This window comes from Seriola aureovittata, chromosome 4, assembly GCF_021018895.1.
Source record: "Seriola aureovittata isolate HTS-2021-v1 ecotype China chromosome 4, ASM2101889v1, whole genome shotgun sequence".
NCBI lineage: Eukaryota > Metazoa > Chordata > Actinopteri > Carangiformes > Carangidae > Seriola > Seriola aureovittata.
The window spans coordinates 30,146,542-30,171,787 of record NC_079367.1 but is presented as its reverse complement, the minus strand read 5'-3'; the positions used below and the strand labels follow the sequence as shown (position 1 = coordinate 30,171,787).

The window sequence follows — 25,246 nt, the reverse complement described above, 5'->3', positions numbered from 1 at the left end:
ACATGAGGAAGTGACAGCATCTTTGGAGGAAGGTGTTGACACTTTATTGTAAAACAAAGAGGTTTTTGGCGAAGTGAGGACATTTTTTATTGTGAGGGTGTGTTTGAAAGGGGAGGACAGCTTGACAACAAAATATCAATCATTACTAACACAAAGTGTCCCAACAGAGAAGATAGTCATTAATTAAACACTGCAGCTACATCAGCTTTAGCTCGGGGACCTACTGGCCAATCAGAAACCAAGATTTTGGTCCCCTTGATTTTTATCCCTTGTTGGGATATAATATCATTTATAACCCTAAAAACAACAATAAAGTGTTTACTGCACCTATACAGCTCTGACAGATGTGAAGGAATAAGCTTCTCTGATGAGACAACACACAGGAAACACATCAGGAGATGTTGCAGCACTGAAGATGAAACCTCTGTAAAGGTTAAAGGTTGACACAGACCAAGTTTCACTGACATGTTTCTGTCTGTCTGTCTGTTTATTTTCAGAGTGTTTAAGAAAGCCAGTCCCAATGGGAAGGTAAGTCCTGTTCTTTCTGTTCAACCTGCTCTAAACCTGAACGGACATGATCCCCTCTTTAACCCTGACAACATGAGGACAGTCACAACAGTACGTGAACACCCAGTAAAAAGTATACACACACTGGAAATGACAATATGAATATGTGAACACACAATAAATTTATCGACACCCCAAAAAAAGTATAAGCACTTTGTATGACACAAATGTGAACAAAGGTACCTTGATGTGGTCATCCTGAAAAAAGTGTCTGGACTAATTCTGATTGGCTGTTTGATGTTCAAACAGCTGACTGTGATTAGCTGTGTGCTGCACTGACTGTCATGTTCCTCCCTCAGCTCACTGTCTATCTGGGGAAGAGAGACTTTGTGGACCACGTGGACCTGGTGGAGCCTGTCGGTGAGATTTTACTGAGTTTAGTTTTACTGTATCAGTGAAGTGTAGTGTCCCTCTGCGATTGGCTGGTCTCTGAGAGCAGCTGATTTCATCTTGAGTTTCTTAGAAATGCACAGATGAAGATCAGAATAAAAAGAAGTTGTCCTCTGGCTGTTTGTTGATTTTCTGACTGTTTTCCTGCAGATGGCGTCGTCCTGATTGACCCAGAGTACCTGAAGGAGAGGAAAGGTGGGGAAACTGAAACTCCTCTCTGGTCATATAAAAACAGATGGTTAAATATTCTCACAGATGTTCTGTGAGCAAAACCAAAAACTTTAATAATATTTCCATCAAAAATGAATTTCATCAAAATGGTTTGATGTTGGCTGTGGATCAGGAAGTAGCAGGTCTTCACTAATCAAATAGTGGGTGTTTTGACCCTCAGCTCCTCCAGTCCACATATAGAAGTGTCCTTGGGCAAGATACTGAACCCCATAACTGCCCACCCTGTATCATTGATTTGTGAGTGTCAGTGTGATAGAAAAGCACTGTATGAATATATGAGTGAATGGGTGATTGTTGCTTGTTATGTAAAATGCTCTGAGTGGTCGATAAGACTAGAAAAGTGCTGTATAAGTGCAGTCCATTTACCATTTTGGGCTAGGAAGATTCCCATGTGGAATCTGTGTTACTTTGTGGGAGAAAAAGACATCCTCCTGAACACTGAAGCTGGAAATTGCTCTAATTTCTTGCCTTTAGATCTAAGTGCAGCTTTTAACACATTCCCCCAATACAACCCCCTCCCAACTCCAAATAGAAAGTCTGTAAATTATTTTTAATTCAGAAATTATTTTTAATTATTTGGATTTATCATATTTCATCTCTTGAGTTAACTCTTCAATTATAGTTTTTATTCAGTTTAGGTCTAAATTCTGTATCAAAGACTCCTTCCAACACTAGACAAAATTCTGCGTGCTTTCATATATTTTTTGTATGTAGTAAGTTCGTTGTATGACAAACTCCTCTCAGGTTGCTGAAAAAAGAAAAAAAGACATGACCTCAGTAGCAATGGTAGATACAGCCCAGACTCCTCTTTAACCTTGGTCTTCAGCTACTTTCGGGTCCCTCAAGTTCAATACTACATTTATTCATTTATATGTTCTTGTTTGGTGACCTGACCAAAAACATAACCTCTCTTTTCACTTTTATGCTGATGATACCAGCACTATCGACCTCTAGCTTAATAATTATCACAGAACTCAACAACTGTCTTCAGGACATCAAATCCTGGATGGCTGAGAACTCTGCAGCTGAACAAGCAGAGGCTCAGCAGTGATATTTGGCCTCCTCTGGTCGTTCAGCTTCAGTAAGCTGTGGAGTTCCTCAGGGAAGCGTCCTGGAGCCTCTGTTCTTTATGTTAAACCTCATAAAGATTTAAAGGAACATTTTATCATTCACTAGATTCAGGACATGTTGAGGCGAGGTTAACACAAAGACTGGAAGCAGGGGAAACTGTTAGCCTTGCATCATTGGTCCTATAAGAGGTAATGACTCTGTTTTTTTCTTCATCAGTTTTTGTCACTCTGACCTGTGCGTTCCGTTATGGTCGCGAGGATTTGGACGTCCTCGGGTTGACGTTTCGGAAGGACCTGTTTGTGGCTAATGTCCAGGCGTTTCCTCCACTGCCTGAGGAGAAGAAGAGTCTGACTCGTCTTCAGGAACGCCTGATTAAAAAGCTTGGAGAACATGCCTACCCATTCATCTTCGAGGTACTGAGTCTGCAGAACTTCCTCCAGATCTCTCTGTCAGCAGCACATCATCTGCTGAATATGGCTGCAAATTGTTTTTTGTCAACTGTTGATACAAAACCTGACAATCTTTTCTTGAATACCTTAGTGAGAAATATAAACATGTTTTTTTACAACCCCTCTCTTAATTGAACACAGACTCTAAAGTCAAATATGTAACCAAGCAGCCAGACAAGAACTTTGTCTAAATAAAAAAAACAGTCTGAGCGTGCAGAAAAATATGATTTAAATCAGCCTAGTATCAGCTGGTTTCAGGCTAGTATAAGCTGGTTTCAGTCTAGTATCAGCTGGTTTTAGTCTAGAGCCAGCTGGTTTCAGCCTAGTATAAGCTGGTTTCAGTCTAGTATTAGCTGAAAGTCTCTAGATTTGTCACCTGGTGCTTTTTAAAAAAAAAATCGTTATAGGGTCTGAAAAGTTGCCCTGAGTTTTCATGTCAGACAGCACATAATTCCAAAATTAAATGATCAAGTTTCAGGTCAGACCTAATTTACTTTAGATAGAAGGTTAGAGGTTTTATTTTGATGGTCTTGCGGTCTGGGAGGTCTACCATGTATTCTGGATTTTAAAGAAAACTGAACACAACTGACAGAAGAGAGAGAAAAGACTGCTGTACTGACAATCTGCAGATAATGAAAAATAAGGGTTAGAATCATGAAATGTGATATTAGCAGCTTCCATTTGAGAAATTTTTGTTTGTTTTTTGTTTTTAGATTCCTCTGAACCTGCCATGCTCTGTCACCCTGCAGCCTGGACCAGAGGACACTGGGAAGGTGAAGATGCTGAGTTTTCTCTTTCATTTCCCACTGAGATTTTGTCTGCTTCGCTCTCTTGTTCTGTTCTGTTGCTATGCAGCTGCTCTGGGGTTAAAAGCCTGGTCCTGAACACCTCACCAACTCTAATTATAAAACCTCTTCTCTGAACATGTATTTAAATAAATTAACATATCAGCCAGAAGAGGTGATTTTCTTGCTACTGTGTCTCCTCAGGCCTGCGGAGTTGACTTCGAGGTGAAAGCTTTCTGTGCAGAAAATGTTGAAGAAAAGATCCACAAAAGGTAAAAATATGTCAGCCGCAGTCCAAACCCTGGAGAGAATAAAGAGATGAATTATGAATGACAGTGAAATCAGTCGTGCATTAGCATCTTTTGCACACAGGGAGAGGGAGGCAGCTGCCAGCTGCAAGACGATCACTTCACCACTGACACAGAATAAACCACAGTGATCCCTCAAATCACACATCCACACTGAATCTAGAGTGCACAGTGGCACTATGATTAGATGGTGGTATCAGTGTTGTGTTGATGTTGTAGGAATTCGGTGCGTCTGGTGATCAGGAAGGTGCAGTACGCCCCAGAGAAACCTGGTCCTCAGCCGACAGCAGAAACCACCAGACAGTTCCTGATGTCAGACAAACCTCTGCACCTGGAGGCCTCTCTGGACAAGGAGGTAAGACCTGTGTGTTACTCACATATTTGGAGCAGTGATCTTCTAGAAAAGCACTAATAAGCCCATTTCAGCCCCTCACAGTCCAGTCCCGGATCACACACAGACGATCAGAAAGACCCGAGCTGAAAAGGAAGTACAGGCGCTCGATATCCTGACAAAATGACATATTTAAGTCTGGTTATCTACTCACAACCTGGACCATGTGTTGTCACAAAATATGTCTTAGTTGTTGGCAGCCATGACCCCTCTGGGCCTCTGTACCTCAGTGTCTTTGCTTGTCCTCTCTCAGATCTACTACCATGGAGAGCCCATCAGTGTTAATGTTCATGTCACCAACAACACCAACAAGACCGTGAAGAAGATGAAGATCTCTGGTATGTCAAAGCGCTGCTTTCTGCTTGCATCTCTGTGTGGTAACTGTGTTGTGTCATTAAACAATGATTTGTGTTTCCACAGTGCGACAGTACGCAGACATCTGCCTCTTCAACACGGCTCAGTACAAATGTCCAGTGGCCACTGAGGAGTCAGAGTGAGTGCTCTCTGTTTGAGTGTTGGACAGAACAGACAACATGCTGAGACTGAGTAGTTACCACAAGCTCCGTTCAGGAGCTTTTGACTGTATCGCCTGGTCTTCCTCAACAGATTGAGTTGACCGGTTGTCATGGCATTGTTAATGTCAAATTTTCATTGTTTGAGCACTTTAAGGACTTCTCTACATCAATTAGTAAAATGCCAAAACATATAAAACTGGAGTTTAAGGTGAGATTCATCAATGTACTAATGACATAACTGTTCTTAGAGTAAGGTTGAGGGTGATTAATGATAAGAAAACACAACAGGGTGTTTTGTAAGATATTTTCTTTAATATTTAAAAGAAAACAACACGATGATTGTTTGTAAATAACAATGATCAGAAAAAGAATTGACCAAACTACGAACTGAAAAATCACGATGCTGATGTCGACATCTAGTGAATTCAGTCAGAAGCTGATATCTGGGTTCATATTCACTTGACAAAGTCACCATGAAAATATTTTTCTTCTCTTCAGTGACATCGTAGCTCCCAGTTCAACTTTTTGCAAAGTTTTCACCCTCACTCCTTTTCTGGCCAACAACCGAGAGAAACGAGGCCTGGCTCTGGACGGAAAGCTGAAGCACGAGGACACCAACCTGGCCTCCAGCACACTGTGAGTCCAACACCACTCATGATGCCTTCCAGGCTTGTAGGAGAGTGGGAAATTCAAATGTGATGCTTCTGATGGCATCGAAGCAGCCTGACTGGTTAAACTGAATGTTGAATGTTGTCCTGAGCAGGTTACGAGAAGGAGCCAATAAGGAGATCCTCGGTATCATTGTATCATACAAAGTCAAAGTGAAGCTGGTCGTGTCGCGAGGCGGGTCAGTACACTTTGTTTTTAACGCAACATCAACTGAGAGGAGCTTTAAAGTCTAACTGAAATTACAATTCATGATCATTCAACATCATACAGTACTCTGTGTTATCATATGGAACTCTGTGACTTTATACAGAGCTCTGTGACATCACAAGGAACTCTGTGACATCACAGGGAACACTAACTTTTTAGATTAGATTAGATTAGATTAACTTTATTTATCCCACAACTGGGAAATTCATTTACCCCAGCAGAAAAATAAACATCTATAGAATAAACATCTATGGAAATATACAACAAAAATATACCAAATATACACTAATAAATACAATATACACAATACACACGATATGTACGGAGCTCTGTGACTTAATACAGAGCTCTGTGACATCATATGGTACTCTGTAACTTAATATGGAACTCTGTGACTTCATACGTAACTCTGTGGTTTATACAGAACACTGACTTTTTGTGGTACTCTGAGACATAATAGGATACTCTGTGACTTTATATATAACTCTGTGACATCAAACGGAACGCTGACGTTTTATAGAACTCTGTGACTTTATACGGTTCTCTGTGACCTTGTACGGTTCTCTGTGACCTTGTACGGTTCTCTGTGACCTTGTACGGTTCTCTGTGACCTTGTACGGTCCTCTGTGACCTTGTACGGTTCTCTGTGACCTTGTACGGTCCTCTGTGACCTTGTACGGTTCTCTGTGACCTTGTACGGTACTCTGTGACCTTGTACGGTACTCTGTGACCTTGTACGGTTCTCTGTGACCTTGTACGGTACTCTGTGACCTTGTACGGTTCTCTGTGACCTTGTACGGTTCTCTGTGACCTTGTACGGTTCTCTGTGACCTTGTACGGAACTCTGTTACTTTATTTGGAACTCTCTGACTTTGAACAGAATACTGTGACTTTACATGGAACTCTATGACTTTAAACAGTACTCTGTGACTTAATACAGTACTTGGTGATCACACGGTACTCTGTGCTTTTAAATGGAACTCTGCAACATCAATCACTTTTTACAGAACTCTTTGACTTCCTGTGTAACTCGGTGATTTAATATGAAACTCTGTGACTTCATACAGAACTCTATGACAACACACCAAACTCTGTGACTCTATACGGAACTCTTTTTAAACAAATCTCTGGGATATGATACAGAACTCTGTGACATGATCCGGTATTATGTAAATTAAAAGGGTACTCTGTGATATCATAGGGTATCCTGTAACTTTGTACAGTAGCCTTTGAAATCACACACTGACTTTATACAGAACTCTGTGACAGGATACAGAATTTCTGACTTTTTAATGCAACTTTGTGATGTCATATGAAACTCTGACTTTTCACAAAATGCTGTGACATCACACGGAATGCTGTGATTTATTATGGTACTCTGTGACATCATATGGTACTCTGTGATATCATACAGTACTCTGTAACTTCAAAAGGAACTTCATATGCAATTCTTTGACTTAATACAGAACACTGTGACTTCATATGGAACTCTTTGACTTTATACAGTATTTTGTGACTTACTATGGAATCTGTGACTTAATATTATAATATGTGACATCACACGGAACTCTGACTTTATATGGAACTCTGTACCATCACACGGAAGACTGACCTTTTGCAAGACTCTTTGACTTCATGTGGAACACTGTGACTTCATACAGTACTATGTGATTTAATACAGTAGTCTGTGACAACACACCAAACTCTGTGACTCTATACAGAGCTCTGGAACATCACACGCAACTTTTTACAGAACTCTGTGACATCATACAGTACTCTGTGACTTTATACGGAACGCATCATATAGCACTTTGTGACTTAATACAGCTCTGTGACATCATACGGTACTCTCTGGTTGTGTATGAAATCACTCACTCATTCACTCCTCCCTAGTCACTATCCAGGGACATCTATGTAGAGGACTAAATAGTGAGCTAATTGGCAAAATGAAAACACACTTTCAGACACTACTCAGGTAATTTTCTCATCACCATTTTTCTGTCTTTCAGCACAAGCGCAATGCATGATGGTTTATATTGCTTGGTTTATTAACCATCGGTCGTACACTACTTTTCATGATTTATTGTGGGACACTATGAGTCCACTACGTAGGATGTGATCATTCTCACTATACATTTGGACAGCACTACAAAATGGCAAACTTACATATATATATATATCCTATATTTACTTACAAAAAAGTGATGAGATTTCAAATCTCAGTTTGACTTTAAAGCTTAGTTCTCGTGTGAATCTCCAGTTTCTGTTCCTCCCTTATCATCACTGCAGGTGGTTTAATCACGTCTTTCATATAAGCAAATTACTGCTGTTTTCTTCATCTCACCTGTTACTGACATAATGTTCTGAAACAGAACTGGTGTTTAAATGTGACGATTTAAAGAAGACAAAAGCTTCTGGAGCACAAATGTAGAATTAAAAACACAATGCTACAGTCTGTCTCTTCTTGTAGTTTCTCCTCTGCACTCTTTCTTTAGTGTGTTCAGGCTGATACCATGTGGATAACCTGATCTTAACATCCGCCCAAATGCCAGTTAAAGCAGACGTGTTAAGGGCATGAACAGAAAACTGCTCAGATCACACTGGGGTCGGCCTCGGCTCCAAGATCCCGATGACAGTTAATGAGCACATCAATAGACATGAGTAGAAACACTCTGCTGCTGCTGTGAAGCTGAAGGTGTTAAATGTTTATTGATTTCAGGCTCCTGGGAGATCTGGCGGCGAGGTAACCTTTCACGTTCTGTCACCAATCAACACACTTTCACATCTCACTAAACAAACTCTATCACAACACCAATTACTCACTGAAATATCTTTAATACATTTGCTGTGGATTGTTGGTGGTTTTATGACATGATACATGTAATGATTGTTTTTCAGTGACGTCTCTGTTGAGCTGCCCTTCACATTAATGCACCCAAAGCCGTTAGAAGAATCCATCTACAGAGACGGTGAGTCATGTTCATGTTCGTTTCTCTGCAAACTCAGATCTGCTCTGTTGATGAGACATTATCATCCGCCTGAACAACTCACATATAAAACCTAAGAATCAGTTAAAGAAAGTGCAACAATGGTGTACAAGTAACACAAATTTTATTTAATTACTTTTAGTCTAATGTCAGATTTTTTTCCATTGTGTTTCCATTTGTGTCGTCGACATAATGACTGAAAGAAACCTCTTTAATAAACTAATAAAAAACAAAATAAACCTAGTCTATGTCTGGACTGCCTCTGGTCAAATCCTGATTTTATAACTGCGACGTTGTCTGACAAAATCACCAACACACAACACATAGATTAAAGCTGAAGACTGAGCTGTGTCCATCTGGGATCACAATAGTTACGTCTTTATTTACTTCAACTCCAGAATGTAACAGACTTTTATTGTTATGTCTAACTCCCTTTGTTTGATATGTAGAGTTGGTCAAAGCAGCATTTCAGTACAAAGCCATGTTTTCAGCTGCTCCTGTCTGTCGTGTTAAAATGACTGCATTATGTGTTAATACAAATCGTTTCAAATTAAAAGTCCTTTAGCATTTCAGTGGACAGAAACCCTTTCTCATTTCCGGTTGCTGGTGTTTCTGTTGTTTACATGCTATTCAGATCTGCTAGATTCTTTAGCAGTTAGCGATGACTTCCCTCTCTCCTGCTCAGTGTGACTTGTGTTTAGTTAATAATGATACATGTAATGAAAGTAATTCATTTGCTGTAATGGAGGCATGGCTCAGTGTATTGGAAGCGCTCCTCCTCTTCCCTGCAGTTCCTGAACAGCCAGGAAACCAGAGCAGCTTGGTGGACTGCTTGTAACAAGAGGTGTAGCCCTGAGCCCCCAGTTGGCATCCATACACGGTCCAGACCTGAACCAGGTTTATACTAGGGATGGGCATTTACAGTAATTTCAATATTTGAGTACTCTCATTACCTCATGAACAAGTACTTGATTGCTTATTATAATATATAATATATATATATATATATATATAAATATATACATTTTTTTACCTAAGAAAAAAAGATATACGGGAGAAAAAAAGAAGATATACGGGAGAAAAAAAGATATACGGGAGGCCCGTGTCCAACTGGAAACACAAGCAGAACCAATGTTAAGCTTGTGTTTCCAGTCGGACACGGACCCCCCCGACCAAGCCTTCCAGATTAAAGGCCTGGCAGTCCAGCCAACTAGATCATCAACAGACGGTGAGAATGGAAACACATTTCAGGCCCTAAAATAACTGTGCACATCATGTCCACACTGATTGCAGTTTCAGTCTCACCTTGGTCATAAATGCATTGTCTGATCTGGAAAACATGAATTGATGTTCATATTCCAGGTATGAATATACTGCTGTGTATTAATCTGTGGGATACTGTAGTTTTCCTCCTGTGCTGCTGTTTGGAAAGGAATGAATGTGATTCGGCCTGAGACATGTGGATGCTCTGATTATAAACATCCTCCATGCCGGGGTTAACTGCTCAGATCACAGGGGTCGGCCTTTAACGGCTCCACAAGGTGCCATGTAGGCTTGGGCTGGCACCACATGCAAACATGTAGAAAAAATAATTAAAAAACATTAACATTGAACATCAAACTGTCTAATATCAATGTCCCATCTGATGATGAGGCCTGATAATGAGATGGTTTGTATTTCTTAATGTGATTTCATGGAAGTGAAGTGAAAAAGTAAAAATCAACCTTAGAACTGGTGATGATTTGAAATGATGAGCAGTGATATGAACCAAGTTTGTTGTAAACCGTGTCTCACACAGTTTGAGATCTCAGCAGAGTGTGTGTCTCTCAGGATGATGTGTTGAGTGAAGTTTCCGGTGTCTGACCATCATGTCTCTCTGTCTTTCAGCCCCAGATGAAGCTCCAATCGACACAAACCTAATCGAGTTTGACACAAAGTAAGCAGCCATCTCTCCTGTCTCTCTGTCTCTGATCCTGTCTCTCCCTCCTCATCAGCTCATCCAAACGCTGCCTCTGCTCTGTGATCTGATTGGCTCTGCTCTGATTTACGTCCTCGTCAATAACCCTGACAGCAGAGAGGGTTTCCTCTCCGCCTGCTGGAGCATTAACTGTGATGGACTCGTCTCCTGAGTCTCAGCCTTAATGTGTCTTAATGCCTGCTGCTCTGTGAGCTGCAGGAAATGGGCTTCAAACTGAAAATGCATACTGCTGTCAGCAGAGCCTGGAACATGACTCCTGACAAACACCAACTCTGCATTTTACAGATTATTATTTCACTCTCTTACGACCACAGGACAACTACAGAGAATCATTTATTCACCAGTTATAATGATTGAAAAAGGATAAGGAGCCTCAGTTTAAAGCTGATTACTGATTAATGAACTCATGATAATACCTCACACTTCCAGTCATTCAGTCTCATGTTCAGTATCCAGGACTGTTATTGTTCACAGGGAGAGGCAAAATCATTCCGCTTGTTTTCACTTCAGCTGGTTACAAGTTTTCTAGAAGTGAGTTTCACTCAGTGTTGAAACAAGACAGAATGAAGCAGATTGATGCACTAAATAAAACAATTACAGACACACACACACACACACACAACACACACACACACACACACACACACACACACACATATATATATATATATATATATATAGCCTATATACAGCATATAGCAAATGAGTACACCCTCTCTTATACCTAACAAATTCAGTGCTTTCTCTCTATAAATAAGACATATTTGGGGTTCATATATGATGTAATATTCCTACACTAAACAGGGAAATATGTTGTTCTTGTCAAAATGATAAAAGGTCATGTTGCAAAAATGAGTACGTCCTCCTGAAAGTTACAAAATAAGACTTATTATACAACAGTTAGTTCCAACCAAGTTATTTGATTGGACGAGAGGCTTCCATGAGCGCTGATATAGAGTACAACAGCACTGGGACTTTTAACTACATGTATCACTCCGCTTCACAGGTGTTCTTTTAACCGTTAATCAGCGTCTCATTAACGGCCGTTATCTCTCTTAGATTGTAACAAACTTTGCAAAGATGAAAATATTTCCAGAAATAACATTTGAATTAATTGATGTCTGATCGTCAGAAGAGGATGAAGGAAGAAGCCTGGATACTTCAGCGCACATCTCCAGGTGCGCTCATATGACATTGTCAGGTCAGGAAAATGTTTGTGTTGCTTAGCAACAGTCCAGTACCAGTCCAGTTGCGGAACTATTTGTGTTGGCGTAGCCAAATAAATGATGAAATAAACAAACTAATCATAATCTGTTGTTGCTTATTTAACTAATATGGCGCTGGTAGAACTGATGTTTAAAAGCCATGTCACACGAGAGGACGTGATGGAGTGATGTATGACTGCAGCACGGCTGTGATTCTGCAACATCTCTCCCTCTCGTGTTGAAATAAAATGTGTTTTGGTGTTTGTTAAGGGCACCAGACTCACCAGGTGAGTCTGTTGAACCATCCCACTCAAACAGGTGTAATTGGTTGATAATTAAAGTGGTACCTAACCCACTGAATCGCTCTCAGACTTAATGCTGACAACAATGGCAGCACATGGAAGAGAACTGTAGACTTGAGAAACACAACTATTTCATTGCATAGAAAAGAGCAAAGGTACAAGAGGTTTAGCAAATCAGTCACAAAAGTGAGAGGGAAATGAAAGAGGACAGAAACGTCCAGGTCGCCGTCATAAGATTTCACCTCAGGACGAGCCAGTTTTGTTGATAAAACTGCCAAACTGGAGTGACTGTTTGACGTCACACATTGAGACACATCCTGCACACAGGTGGAACACATGACTGTTCATGCAGGAAGCCACAGTAAAGAGAGGCTGTTTAGCCTGTGGCCCATTCTGACAAAGGTGAAGACTTTTGTTCTACTTGGACTGAATCCAGGGGGAACTCGTCTTTGCAACTCTAGATTTAAGCAAAGTTGTGCAATTTACTTATTTTTTAAATATTGATGACACATCTTTCTATGTTGTTGTTACATGTGTTTAATAAATTTCATTTTTGTCACCTGTTGAATTGAAATGTTGATCATTCAGGAAAAAAAAATCTTTATGTTCAGAGGGGGTGTACTCATTTCTGCTGTGTACTGTTCACTGATCGCCACAACATTAAGTGAATGTGAGAGGTCTCAGTGGTGTTTGGGATATATATATATATATATATATATACACAAACGTATATATTTCTGTATATTCATCATCATCGCGATATGAACATGTGCAATAAACACATCATAAAAGACTGACTGAGACACGATAATTAGAAAAATAATTTGATTTACACACGTCATGCACACAGGGTTTTCAAGGTGCAGCGCACAAGCCAAATCAACCGGAAAAAAAACTCTACCCCATATTGGGGTCAGGCTACACACACACACACACACACACACACACACACACACACACACACACACACACACACACACACACACACACACACACTTCTGTGGTGGTCATCATTACCTTTGTAAATAAAAAACGCAGTCAGCGCCCTCCATCGCACCACCTGTGTGTGACAAGATTTAAACATGTAGCTGCCGCTTCATTTGACACAAACTTTTCTAAACTTGTAACTACAGCCTTAGTAAAAAAATATTTCTCAGCTTTTATTTACATTTGAACAAAAAGGGGCATGTCCAAAATTATTCATACCCTTCTCAATAATCAATAGAAAAGCCTTTATTACAGCAATCAAATGCTTCCTATAATTGCTGACCAGCTTTTTGCATGTCTCCACTGGTATTTTCACCCATTCATCTTTAGCGATGAGCTCCAACTCTTTCAGGTTGGAGGGTCTCCTTGCCTTCACCCTAATCTTTAGCTCCCTCCACAGATTCTCAATTGGATTCAAGTCAGGACTGTGGCGGGGCCACTGCAAAACGTTCATGTTTTTGTCCGCTAAGCATTTCTTCACCACTTTTGCTGTGTTTTGGTTCGTTGTTGTGCTAAAATGTCCACAAAAGGCCAAGTTTCTCTGCAGACTGCCTGATGTTGTTGTTGAGAATCTTGATGTATTGCTTTACAGTGATTAGGTTCCCTGGTGCATTGGCTGAAAAACACCCCAAAGCATTAGGTTCCCACCATGTTTGACAGTGGGGATGGTGTTCTTAGGGTTGAAGGCTTCTCCTTTTTCTAAGCCAAATGAAGGCTACATCATTGTGGCCAAACAATTCAATTTTTGTTTCATCTGACCATAAAACAGAAGACCAGAAGTCTTCTTCTTTGTCCAGATGATCATTTGAAAAGGCCAAGCGGGCTTCTGTGTGCCTTATCTGGAGAAGTGGCGTCCTCCTTGGTCTGCGTCCATGGAACCCAGCAGTGTCCGTTAGACTGTCTGCCTTGAGACGTTGCCACCAGCAGAGCCCAGATTCACCAGGATGGCCTTGGTGGTGATCCTTGGATTCTTCTTCACCTCTCTCACTATCCTCCTGGCCAGCACAGGTGTCACTTTTGGCTTCTGACCACGTCCTCTGAGATTTTCCACAGTGCAGAACATCTTGTATTTTTTAATAATACTTTGCACTGTAGCCACTGGAACTTGAAAACATTTAGATATGGCCTTATAGCCCTTTCCTGACGTGTGAGCAGCCACAATGCGCAGCCGCGGGTCCTCAGTGAGCTCCTTTGTCTTAGACTGTTCACAAACCAGCTGCAGAGAGCTGCTGTTTTTCACCTGTTAAGTTGATTAAAACAGCTGTTCCCAATGAATCAGGGTAATTAAGATGCTTTAGAACAGCTTGGACTATTTGGAATGGTATAGAAGATTTTCCCATAGACTGTGACAGTTTGCAAAGGGTATGAATAATTTTGGACATGCCACTTTTTGTTCAAATGTAAATAAAAGCTGAGAAATATTTTTTTCCACAATGATTCCTCTTGTACATCGTCTTATTATCTTCTGGGAGAAGCCTGTGTCATTTCCAGTCAAAAAAAACTTGCTGGTTGAATAAAAGTAACTTTAAGTCAAAATTTGCCAGGGGTAAGAATAATTTCGGGCTTGACTGTATATATGTATATATATATGTATGTGTGTGTGTGTGTTTGTGTGTGTGTGTGTGTCTGTGTGTGTGTGTGTCTGTGTGTGTGTGTCTGTGTGTGTGTCTGTGTGTGTGTGTGTGTGTGTGTGTGTGTGTGTGTGTCTGTGTGTGTGTGTGTGTGTGTGTGTGTGTGTGTCTGTGTGTGTGTGTGTGTGTGTGTGTGTGTGTGTGTGTGTGTCTGTGTGTGTGTGTGTCTGTGTGTGTGTGTGTGTGTGTTTGTGTCTGTGTGTGTGTGTGTGTGTGTGTGTGTGTGTGTCTGTGTGTGTGTGTGTGTGTGTGTGTGTGTGTCTGTGTGTGTGTCTGTGTGTGTGTGTGTGTGTGTGTGTGTCTGTGTGTGTGTGTGTGTGTGTGTGTCTGTGTGTGTGTGTGTGTGTCTGTGTGTGTGTGTGTGTGTGTGTGTGTGTGTGTGTGTGTGTCTGTGTGTGTGTGTGTGTGTGTGTGTGTTTGTGTCTGTGTGTGTGTGTGTGTGTGTGTGTGTGTGTGTCTGTGTGTGTGTGTCTGTGTGTGAGTGTCTGTGTGTGTGTGTGTGTGTGTGTGTGTGTGTGTGTGTGTGTGTGTGTGTCTGTGTGTGTGTGTGTGTGTGTGTGTGTCTGTGTGTCTGTGTGTGTGTGTGTGTGTGTGTGTCTGTGTGTGTGTCTGTGTACCAGGAAGAACAGGAAGACAGAAGACACATTCAACATCTGTAACTGTCCTGAGTTTTTTATGAATCAATCAAATGAATCTTTGTTTTATTGACTTCTGAGTGACGTGGTTAGCATGTGTCTGGCATGTGTTGATCTGTCATGGCTGACAGGGTGCAGACGATTGCAAAAAATTGTTGTTATTATTCTCAAGCTGAGCAGCCAAATCACAACAAACCACACAACAGTGTGTTTCAACATTTTTAATTCAAAATAAGCAAAATATGCAGCTAATTTTGTCCATTAGAACAACAGATGCTACAATAATTGCTCATTTTAATGCATAAGAAAGTACAAACAAGTTATTTTGAGAATTCTTTTGTTAACCTCTCATGTTCTTATAATATTTGCATGTTCTGTTTAAGCATAAGCAATAAAATAAATAAATTGTACCTATTTTTTTGTTCTTCACAAACCAAACTCAACAACTGTTCTTTGATAAACATTATTAAATAAAAAAATAATTTTATAATATTATTGTAAAACAATGAATATTTCCAGAATACTATGCTTATTGAGACAATGTGAAATTTAATGTATTCACGATATGTTGCAACTGTCTATGATCTGTTTTGCAACCGTCCCCAGGGATGGAGTTAGTTGCAGTCAGTCAGTTGCCGTTCTTCCATTCAGATATATATTGTGAATATTACTTGATCTGTCATACAATAATCATCTCTGAAGGTATGGGCAATTATCAGACAGATGGAAGTTTTATATGTAAAAGTTTGGTTGGTCTAGAACAAACAGCCTCTGAGAAATGCAAAGTGCTGCAACTGTCTTTAACCTGCCCCTGTGTGTATTTACTGTGTAAGGGGAAGAAGTGATGCTGCAGGTCTGTCCTTGATGTTGTATTTCACTGGTGCATATACCCTGAATAACCACCTGACACACAGTGAACATGAGCAGTTTGACCAGCTCATAGTAAACTACAGTGTGTTTTCATGGTTCACCCACGGCAACAGTGTCAATCATTCTGTGTTTTTAGACATGTTTGGAAACAATGGAGCTCTTTGGCTCAGAGGATACATCAGATACATCAGATACATCAGATACATCAGATTTACATCAGATACATCAGATACATCAGATACATCAGATTTACATCAGATACATCAGATACATCAGATACATCAGATACATCAGATACATCAGATACATCAGATTTACATCAGATACATCAGATACATCAGATACATCAGATACATCAGATACATCAGATACATCAGATACATCAGATTTACATCAGATACATCAGATACATTAGATTTACATCAGATACATCAGATACATCAGATACATCAGATACATTAGATTTACATCAGATACATCAGATACATCAGATTTACATCAGATACATCAGATTTACATCAGATACATCAGATACATCAGATACATCAGATTTACATCAGATACATCAGATACATCAGATTTACATCAGATACATCAGATACATCAGATACATCAGATACATCAGATTTACATCAGATACATCAGATACATCAGATTTACATCAGACGTATATCAGGATCTAGGTTTTGCTTCCTGTCTTTGTTCTAGCCTGTGGCTGCATATATCGGCTGTAGATATTGATTTCACTCATTTCTATCCTTTGATCTCTAAACTTGTTCTCAGCTCAAACTTTTATGAAAACCTTATGCTCGTTTTGTCATCAATCAGCTTCCATAACATCCTCCCTCTCTTCCTCCTTCAGCGATGATGACATCATCTTTGAAGACTTTGCCCGCCAGCGGCTGATCGGGGCGAAAGACGACAAGGATGAGGATGAAGAGCCAGTGGACTCGCCGAAACTCAATGACAGATAAAGGCGATGAGCGTCACCGCCGCCACTGCTGTTATTGTTTCGCTGCCATTTGTAGTGTGGAGCTAATGGAGGTCACCTTTAGGTCTAACCACAGTCTGGACACCCTTTAAACACTCGGTGGTGCCGTGTTTGTGTTCTCGTTCATGTCCGTCCTCTCTCTGCGTCCTGCTGGAGTGTAAAAAGCTAGATTACCGCAGCCTAGACATCTGTCGTGGTGGAGCAGCTCTCCACTCCCATGCTGGCCGGCTGAAGCATTGAACCGGCGCTCACAGAATCTAAACGATGACTGGTAGCATGCTTCACTTTATTCTACGTGTTTCCATTAGGGACCGAACAGGAGTAACATTGTGCTGAGATTAGTTTCGATTTGTCGTATCAGAGGGTCTTTATAAACAATAACACTGCCAACTTGGGTTGATCTGGGACAGCTGTCCACCACCTGGAACCACAACGTGGACTGGAGCTGACAGAGGTTTTTGTTCATGAACTTTCCACAGTCAATATGTGTGTGTGGACGAAGCTGCACAACACAAAGAAACACCAGAGGAGAAGAGACCTGCAGGACGTCCTGACCAGCCGAGAGGACCTCAAACTGTCAGAGTCGCCAATCAGCTGAAAGGAACCTTTGGCCTAGTTTGCATGAAATACATCAGTACTTTATATGATTTATTAATGTCATGAATAATCAACCCATTATAGAGGATGATCCGGATTTTAAAGGAACATACAAGTGTTTGTTGTTTGATGTTTTGATGTTGATCATTTTCCAAATCATCACCAGTATTTGGAACAACGTCATTCCACGCACACAGCTGCAGCAGCTTCCACTTCAGTCCGATGAAAATCAGCTGGCAGAGAGATGACGGTCGCTGTCTGAACCGTAGTTCTTTATACTGACTGAAACGTGTGTGTTCTCTAAAGCTAATTTCCTCCTTCATGACGACTGTTTATATAACTCACCTGTTTACATTTTATTAAGACTTAAAGTTATGTAGAATTGAGGTCGTTGCCTCTTTGAGTGACAGGAGGGTGAGTGTATGCCCGCCACAAACCGTCATTCACCGACGTCTCTGATCGACTTAAGACCCTCCGTTTGCCCGTTTTTTTATTAGCCCATTGGGAGGAGTCAGGCACTGCCAAGATGGCGACAGTGGAGCAGCTCACTGCGAACTCCAAAACCACTCTTCAGAACCTTGTGGGTGACGTCACAGAGGCTACGTCTATCTTTATTTATCTCTATGTATTATACTAAGATGAACAATGTTGGCTTTTTTTTCAATGAAATTATATTTCTCATAGTATTAACATCAAAAAAGTCTTACTTTGTTATCTTATCGGCTCTACTATTGAAACACTATTTAAGCAATCAGTGTTAAAAAACACCCACACATCTGTCTTGTCCAGATGCTAAATCCAAAAGAACTGTAACTGTGACTCTCTCAAATGCCTTGTGACATTGTTCACTGCTCCCTTTAAACTCTCATCTTCATTATATAAAGGAAATAAAGTTTTAGTCACAGTTGATTAGATCAGGAACAGAGGAACGGAAAGTTGTTCCTTAAAAATCTTCAATGATTGATCGAGTCTCGGAAGTATGAACATCATTGAATGCACCAACATTTCTCAACAGTCCCTGCTTTCATGTGCGTTACCATGGTGATAACAGACCTTTGTCCAAAAGTAAAGGATGGGAATTCTCTGCTGGATGATTTTCAATTTAAAAACTGGTGTATGATTCAGAAAATGATCAGCGAGGACGCAACGTAAACAGGATGTATTTCAAATAACGGTTGAAAAAAAAAAGGAAGAAAAAAAACCCACCAGTATCGTCCTTTGATGAACAGATATTACTCATATCAGGAGACCTGATGAGGTGTAATTACTAAACATATATTTTACAAAACAAATGTTTAATTTGAACATTCAAAACAAAGCAGTGCCAGTCTGAGACGTTGCTCCATGTGAACTGAGTCAGTGTGTAGATGTGTCATCAGTACTGTGTGTGTGAGTGTGTATGTGATGATGGAGAGAAGATGTCACTCTTTACCTGACTAACTAAATCAATCCGTTTTTTTCTTCATTGTAACATTATATTACAAGATAAAGATAAAAAACACCCAAAATATCTTTATTATTTCTAATATTGTTTGAATTGGCTTTTATTTTGACAGGGCCAGGAGAAAACCTGTATATCCCACTGCATCTTTAATAAAGGGACGTTTGTGGCAACCTGTCTGTTTTGGCTTCGTGATGTTTTTCAAATGGAACAAAAAAAAACATTACTATGGAAACAAGCATCTCGCTCAGGGACTTGATTTTGAGTCCTGATGATTATACATAATCTGGTTTTATGTTTAAACATAAACACATAATATAAAATGATATTTTTGATAAGGATTCCTTAAATGCGTTTTTTTTAATTTTTCTCCTGACATGTTTTAAACTCTGTAAAACTCCTCTCCTATGATTCATATTTAGTTGAACCTGGTTTTCACATATAAAAACTGGGGCTGAAGCTCTTACTCTTACTTCCTGATTGAGTAATGTGGATCAGGCCTTGAGCCCCGCCCACCACCTGCCTGCTCCAGGTGGACAGGTGAAAGAGCAGAGAGCATCAAGATGGTTAGAGGAGGAAACATCGGAGAGACTCAGCCACATGTTTGAGCCTCAGTCAGACCCAGACTCAGATGAGGAGTCTGAGACCAGAACCAGAGACTAGCAGACGGATCAGAACGGTTAGCGCAGTTAGCATCTTTTATTTGTTAATGTTATTTGTTAGCTTGTAACTGTCAGTGGCTGACACAGTGTTAGTGGTTGTTCTAATGCTAACTCTCTCTCTGTACTGACAAGGTTTCAGGTTTATTTAGCCCCGCCCCCTGTCCCCACTAGTTGACAGGATTGGTTCCTTAGGTTTGTGATGTATGAAACCTGTTCACTGCAGTTCGAGGTGGAAACACTCCGTCATGGTGTTGATTATTATTTCTCTCTTGTATTATATGAAAACATCATATGGATGTTAACAAGGTTGAACACTGGATTTTCATCAGAGGGATCTTTAAAAAATTTTAAGCCAAATATGTCGTGTTTGTGAAATTTTGCAATGTAAAAATAAATAAAAGTTCCCTTTGTTGGATTAACTCTTTAATGCCCACAAGGTTTCTAAATGACCTAAAACATATCTCTGACATTCTGTCTGTAGCTGTAACTTGTCAGATAACGTGTGATGCAGCTGTATGTGATGCTGATGTTTTGTCACCATAGTAAAATAACTCACGACTACGCCACTACACCAACATTAGAGTACATTTAAAACAAAACTCAAAAACTTTATTACATTATTCAGAACCAATTTTAAAACCATTCAAGTTACTCCTGGCTGATTTAGTTAATTGTTAATTCTGTAAGGTTCTGCAAATGAGATTTAGAACAATAGAGTTTCTCTGGTCTTTGCTTTGGTAGCTGGTCTGGCAGGATGTTTTCATCTAAACAGGCCTCAGACAAAGAAAGACATGAGACCAGAGCACAGGTGGAATGGACCGAGGACTATCGACTCAATTCCTGGAAGGCCGGTGGACCGTTAAAACATCCAGAAAGTTAAAAAAGAGTCATTCGTGCGGCTGGTCCTAGTGTATCAGTCCGAAGAAGCATTTGTATTGATCTGAGATGCTGTTGCTTCAATGCAACATCTAGTGTCAGTGATGATCCTTCACAGAACCTTTAATATACAATACAAAGAGCCTGTAAATTAAAAAAAAAAAAAGATGAATAAATGTGAGTTTCTTTCAGAAAACAGAGAAATGTTAATGTTCGTCAAAAACAGATGAGACATTCATGTAAAGCTTTGTCACGATTGCCTTTTTCCAGCAGGACAAACTTTTATTGGCATTATTCTCTTTGTTCTGAGTTTAAAAATCCTAAAGAAGCCATTGCGGATTTCTTTAGTCCGAACTCCGTAGATGATGGGGTTGATGGTTGCTGGGAACAGGATGTATAAGAGTCCCATGAAGGTATTGATGTCCGTCGGTATGTCGATGTTCAGGTTACGAGAGAGGAAGGTGACGCTGCCCACCAGGTAGAAACACATCATGACGATCAGGTGAGTGCTGCAGGTATGAAGCGCCTTCCAGCGGTCCTCCCCGGCCGACGCTGCTTGCAGGACGACGCTCAGGATCCTCATGTAGGAGAAGAAGATGAGTGAGATATCCACACCCACAAAGCAGACAATGACGGCGAGGCCTGCGATGCTGCTTCTCTCAGTGCTGTCACAGGCCAGGCTGACCAGCGCCATGTGATCGCAGTAGCAGTGCTGGATCACGTTGGAGCCGCAGAACCACAGCGAACCGGCCAGACCGACCAGCGTCGCCATGATGGAGATGCTGCGCAGCAGAGTGAAGACCAGCAGCCACATGAACATGGAGGAGTCTACGATTTCAGCGTAGCGCAGTGGCTGACAGATGGCCACGTAGCGGTCCAACGCCATAGCCAGCAGCAGCGTGGACTCCACCGAGGACAGGAAGTGAGTGAAGAACATTTGACTCAAGCAGCCGGCCAACGAGATCTCGTCCCAGTCAAACAGGAGACCGAGGAGCATGTTAGGGATGATGGTGATCACCACGAGGATGTCGACAACGCAGAGCATGCAGATGAGCAGGTACATGGGGCTGTGCAGACTCTCCACGCGGTGGATGACGTGAACCAGCAGAGAGTTTCCCAGCAGCACTGACAGGAAGGAGCCAGAGAAGGGCAACGCCAGCAGCCAGCGATGTCCGTGCAGCGCAGGGAAACCTCTGAACACAAAGGTGCTGTGGGAGAAGTTCCTGCCCAGCGACACCTGCAGCATGGTGCCGGCTTCACCTGAGCAGGTAGTTCAGATGGAGACAGTCAACAAGCAACATCTGAGAATGGCTGTGATTCAATGTTATTTATATGTCTGCAAATCATTACCATCACAACAGTGTACATCACTCTATCTACAGTCAGGTCAAGACCTCACAATCTCACAGACAGAAACCAACAGCTCCACCATGAGCAGCTGGAGAGAGAGAGAGAGAGAGAGGAGAGAGGCGGAGAGACCTTTGACCTTTAACCAACCCTTTATCAGTCCAATTTTCCAGTCAAATTAAACAAACACGAGGAAGTTAAACACATACATTCCTCCTCACAAAACAAACAAAAAAAATAGAAATATACAGATAACAATTTTTGTTGGCGTTTTCAGAAACTGAGAACAAATGAGTCACGAAAAACACTACACACACATCCCCAAATCCCAAAATAGACCTAAACTATTTTACACTTTTTTTACAATAAACAAACTCTATTCTAAGACATGTAGTCAACAGACCTTTGAACATACTATCAACATCTACAGAACCTGTCCCCCTCATTCCATTCCTTCTAGTGAGCCAAAAGCTCATCTAGCCTTGACCAAGTAAAAAACGAACCAGACAGACAAATCTGCCGCTGTGCTACAGAAAACCTGGCACCAAAAATAAAAAGCCTATCTTCAAAAGCATCGAGCCACTTCTGCAGCAAGGAAAAGATTGGAGCCAGTCTGGCACAGTTGAGACAAAGATGATGTAAAGTTTCCTCAGCTTGACAAAACACACAATGACTTCTTACTCTATGGTCTATATATGCCACATGTCTGTTTGTAGCCACAGCCCCATGCACTACCCTGCACTGGAGATCTGCAGTGCATTTCTCTATGGGAGGTTTGAACAGAGACCTCCAGCTGCCAACGTAATAACAGCACACAAGCACACAAACGTAAAACAGATCTGCAGCTTTTCATGTGTCATGACATCATGTGTTTGTATGTCACGTGTAGAGCAGACATTGAAATTGTAAATAAATGATGATTGCCACTCAAGAGTAACTTCTTGTTTTCAAATGTTTTGACCACCTTTGGTGAGGGTTTGGTCCACCTGCTGAAATTGTAAAATATTATATGTCATATTTCCATTAGGTGGCGCTATGAGTATTAATAAATATGAGCATGCAGATTCTTTTCAGGGCGCAACTCTTATCAAACCTATATCATTTGGGGAAAGTTTGGACAATGCATACTGGAGTTATAGCAAGTTGATTTTTCATGGTGAAGGATCAGGTTCTCTGTGCCAACACGGGCAGGCTGTTCCACGAGACTCAGTGTTCACTACAGCAACTATTATAGCTATTATAGCAACTTCCTGTTTCATGGCGAATCATCAAAATTCTCCATGCTGCCATGGCCAAGTCCTGCAACATCAATTAAAATGCGTCACAATTTTGAAAACATTGCAAAGGTCTTTAAATAAGACTGACCAAATATAATGTCCACCAGATTAATTCCCTAGGAGGAGTTTGTTAAAGTATGACGTCGTGAAATCGCAAAAATTACAGATTAAAGTCAAAACAGCTCATATCTTGTTGGGTTTAGGGTACAGCTGTTTTCTGTAGGTTTTGACATGCTACATGTGCCTACAAAGTTTCGCGCATGGAGGTGAAACCCAGTGCAATTTGTGCCACAAGAGTTTTTGGACTTGGGAAGACCCTCAAAAAGGCCATTTTCATTCAGGAATAAAAATAAACAGCGAGGTTTCAATAGGGTCCTCGCACTGTTCAGTGCTCAGGCCCTAATAATGATAATTATGATTAGTATCACAGTTAAGTTATTTTTGATGTAAATAAATGATAGCAAAATTCAATCATGAAAGATTCCTTCAAGACATGTTATAGATGTATATAACATACTTTTCTTTGAATAATAATGTGTCTGATATAGTTTTTATGCAAAGAAAGTTAAATTATTTTGTTAAAATCCTTAAAATGACATCTAAACCTGCAAATGTAATAGATAGATATGTAATACATTTGCAGGAAAGTACGTGTTACGTTTGTAGTAGGCAACTGCTATTACGTTTGTGGTTTATTACGTTTGTGGGCTGTTATTACATTAGTGGGTGTTAAAGACTATCCTGGTGCCAACACACCAAACCACCTGGACTCTTGGACACCAGCTGATGATGCTGTGATGTGACTGAATGATCCTCAGCAAGCTCCGTCCCCAACGCCTCCCTAAAGAACCCAGGAAGACCGTCCGTCACCTCCTCCAACAGCCTTTCCAGAAGACAGACAGACTTGACCCCAGTGTCTTGACCTCAGTCTGGCCAACTTTGTCAGTCCAGCTGTTATAAGGATTCTCTGATGGAACTGAGCATCCTGCTCTGTATGAGTGGGTTATGAAACAGAGGCCCCTTCACTGCCAAGGTTAAACCTGTAAGACCTGTAAGGCCCTCACACTGCCTTCAGAGACTTTCACCCAAGTATATTGTTTAGCTATTGGATGAAGTTTCCGCCAAACATCTCTGAGGTCATTTTCCAACCACACTGGACAGAAGTGAGGCTCTCCTACATTTCTTTCAGCTGAAGGATGAGTAGTTCAGTTCCAATCTCCTCCTACCACTAATATTGAACTGTTTCAGTTTATTATTACGTTTATGAAACAGCTCTATGTGACCAGCACTAGAATTATAAGCATATACATTAATAAATACAAATTGTATGTCTGATTGTTGCTTGCACTACATGCAATCCTGCCCTGCTGTACTTTACATGCTGAAACATTTGTTAGATGAAGATTCTGTAAAACAAAATGGCTGCTCCTGCACTAAGGTTAGTACCATGACTTAGAAAAACCTGTCCCCTCCAAGTCATTCTCCTTTATTATCTACTGAGCTGTGTGTCTCCTGTAAGAGGAGCACATCTGTGTTCTTACTTCTGTTCAGCTCAGTCAACACTGCTCGCTTATCTCTACCCCTCCCTGTATGGAATATGGCTGTCTGTCAATATCAGACAGTCATCATCTAACATCTCATTATCCTTTTCAACATCCTCAGTATTCAATTCACCTGCAGCTGCACTTTCAGTCTCAGCTGTCCCAGTGTTCCTCACTCCTCCTTCTGTCTGTCCACTGCCTTCATTTTCCTCTACAGACTGTCCCTCAGCGTCATCACAGCTTCTGCCCCTCACCTCATTGCTCTCTGCTCTTTTAGTGTATCAGTGCACCGGCTGCAGTCTCCCCCCTTTCATTCATCAGCCTGAGGTCTGCTGC

The 25,246-nt window shown here is 40.9% G+C and overlaps 2 protein-coding genes across 2 annotated transcripts in view; one reads left to right on the top strand and one right to left on the bottom strand.

The window, feature by feature from the left end:
- The window catches only part of arrb1 (arrestin, beta 1), a 33,642-nt gene extending 14,262 nt beyond the window's left edge, over positions 1-19,380 (top strand). Inside the window, exons 2-16 of the mRNA XM_056374535.1 lie at positions 498-528; positions 867-927; positions 1,108-1,152; positions 2,476-2,672; positions 3,422-3,481; positions 3,698-3,765; positions 4,021-4,156; positions 4,446-4,530; positions 4,613-4,685; positions 5,206-5,343; positions 5,471-5,554; positions 8,303-8,326; positions 8,482-8,552; positions 10,458-10,506; positions 17,041-19,380. Coding sequence (XP_056230510.1) covers positions 498-528; positions 867-927; positions 1,108-1,152; positions 2,476-2,672; positions 3,422-3,481; positions 3,698-3,765; positions 4,021-4,156; positions 4,446-4,530; positions 4,613-4,685; positions 5,206-5,343; positions 5,471-5,554; positions 8,303-8,326; positions 8,482-8,552; positions 10,458-10,506; positions 17,041-17,152 — 1,234 coding nt within the window. The 3' untranslated portion in view covers positions 17,153-19,380. The remainder of the gene's footprint in view (positions 1-497; positions 529-866; positions 928-1,107; positions 1,153-2,475; positions 2,673-3,421; positions 3,482-3,697; positions 3,766-4,020; positions 4,157-4,445; positions 4,531-4,612; positions 4,686-5,205; positions 5,344-5,470; positions 5,555-8,302; positions 8,327-8,481; positions 8,553-10,457; positions 10,507-17,040) is intronic.
- A 1,604-nt stretch (positions 19,381-20,984) lies between these two features.
- On the bottom strand, positions 20,985-21,991 carry or55e1 (odorant receptor, family 55, subfamily E, member 1). The gene has a single exon (XM_056374536.1). The coding sequence runs from the start codon at positions 21,989-21,991 to the stop codon at positions 20,996-20,998; it is 996 nt and encodes a 331-aa protein (XP_056230511.1). The 3' UTR covers positions 20,985-20,995.
- Positions 21,992-25,246: the final 3,255 nt, after the last annotated feature.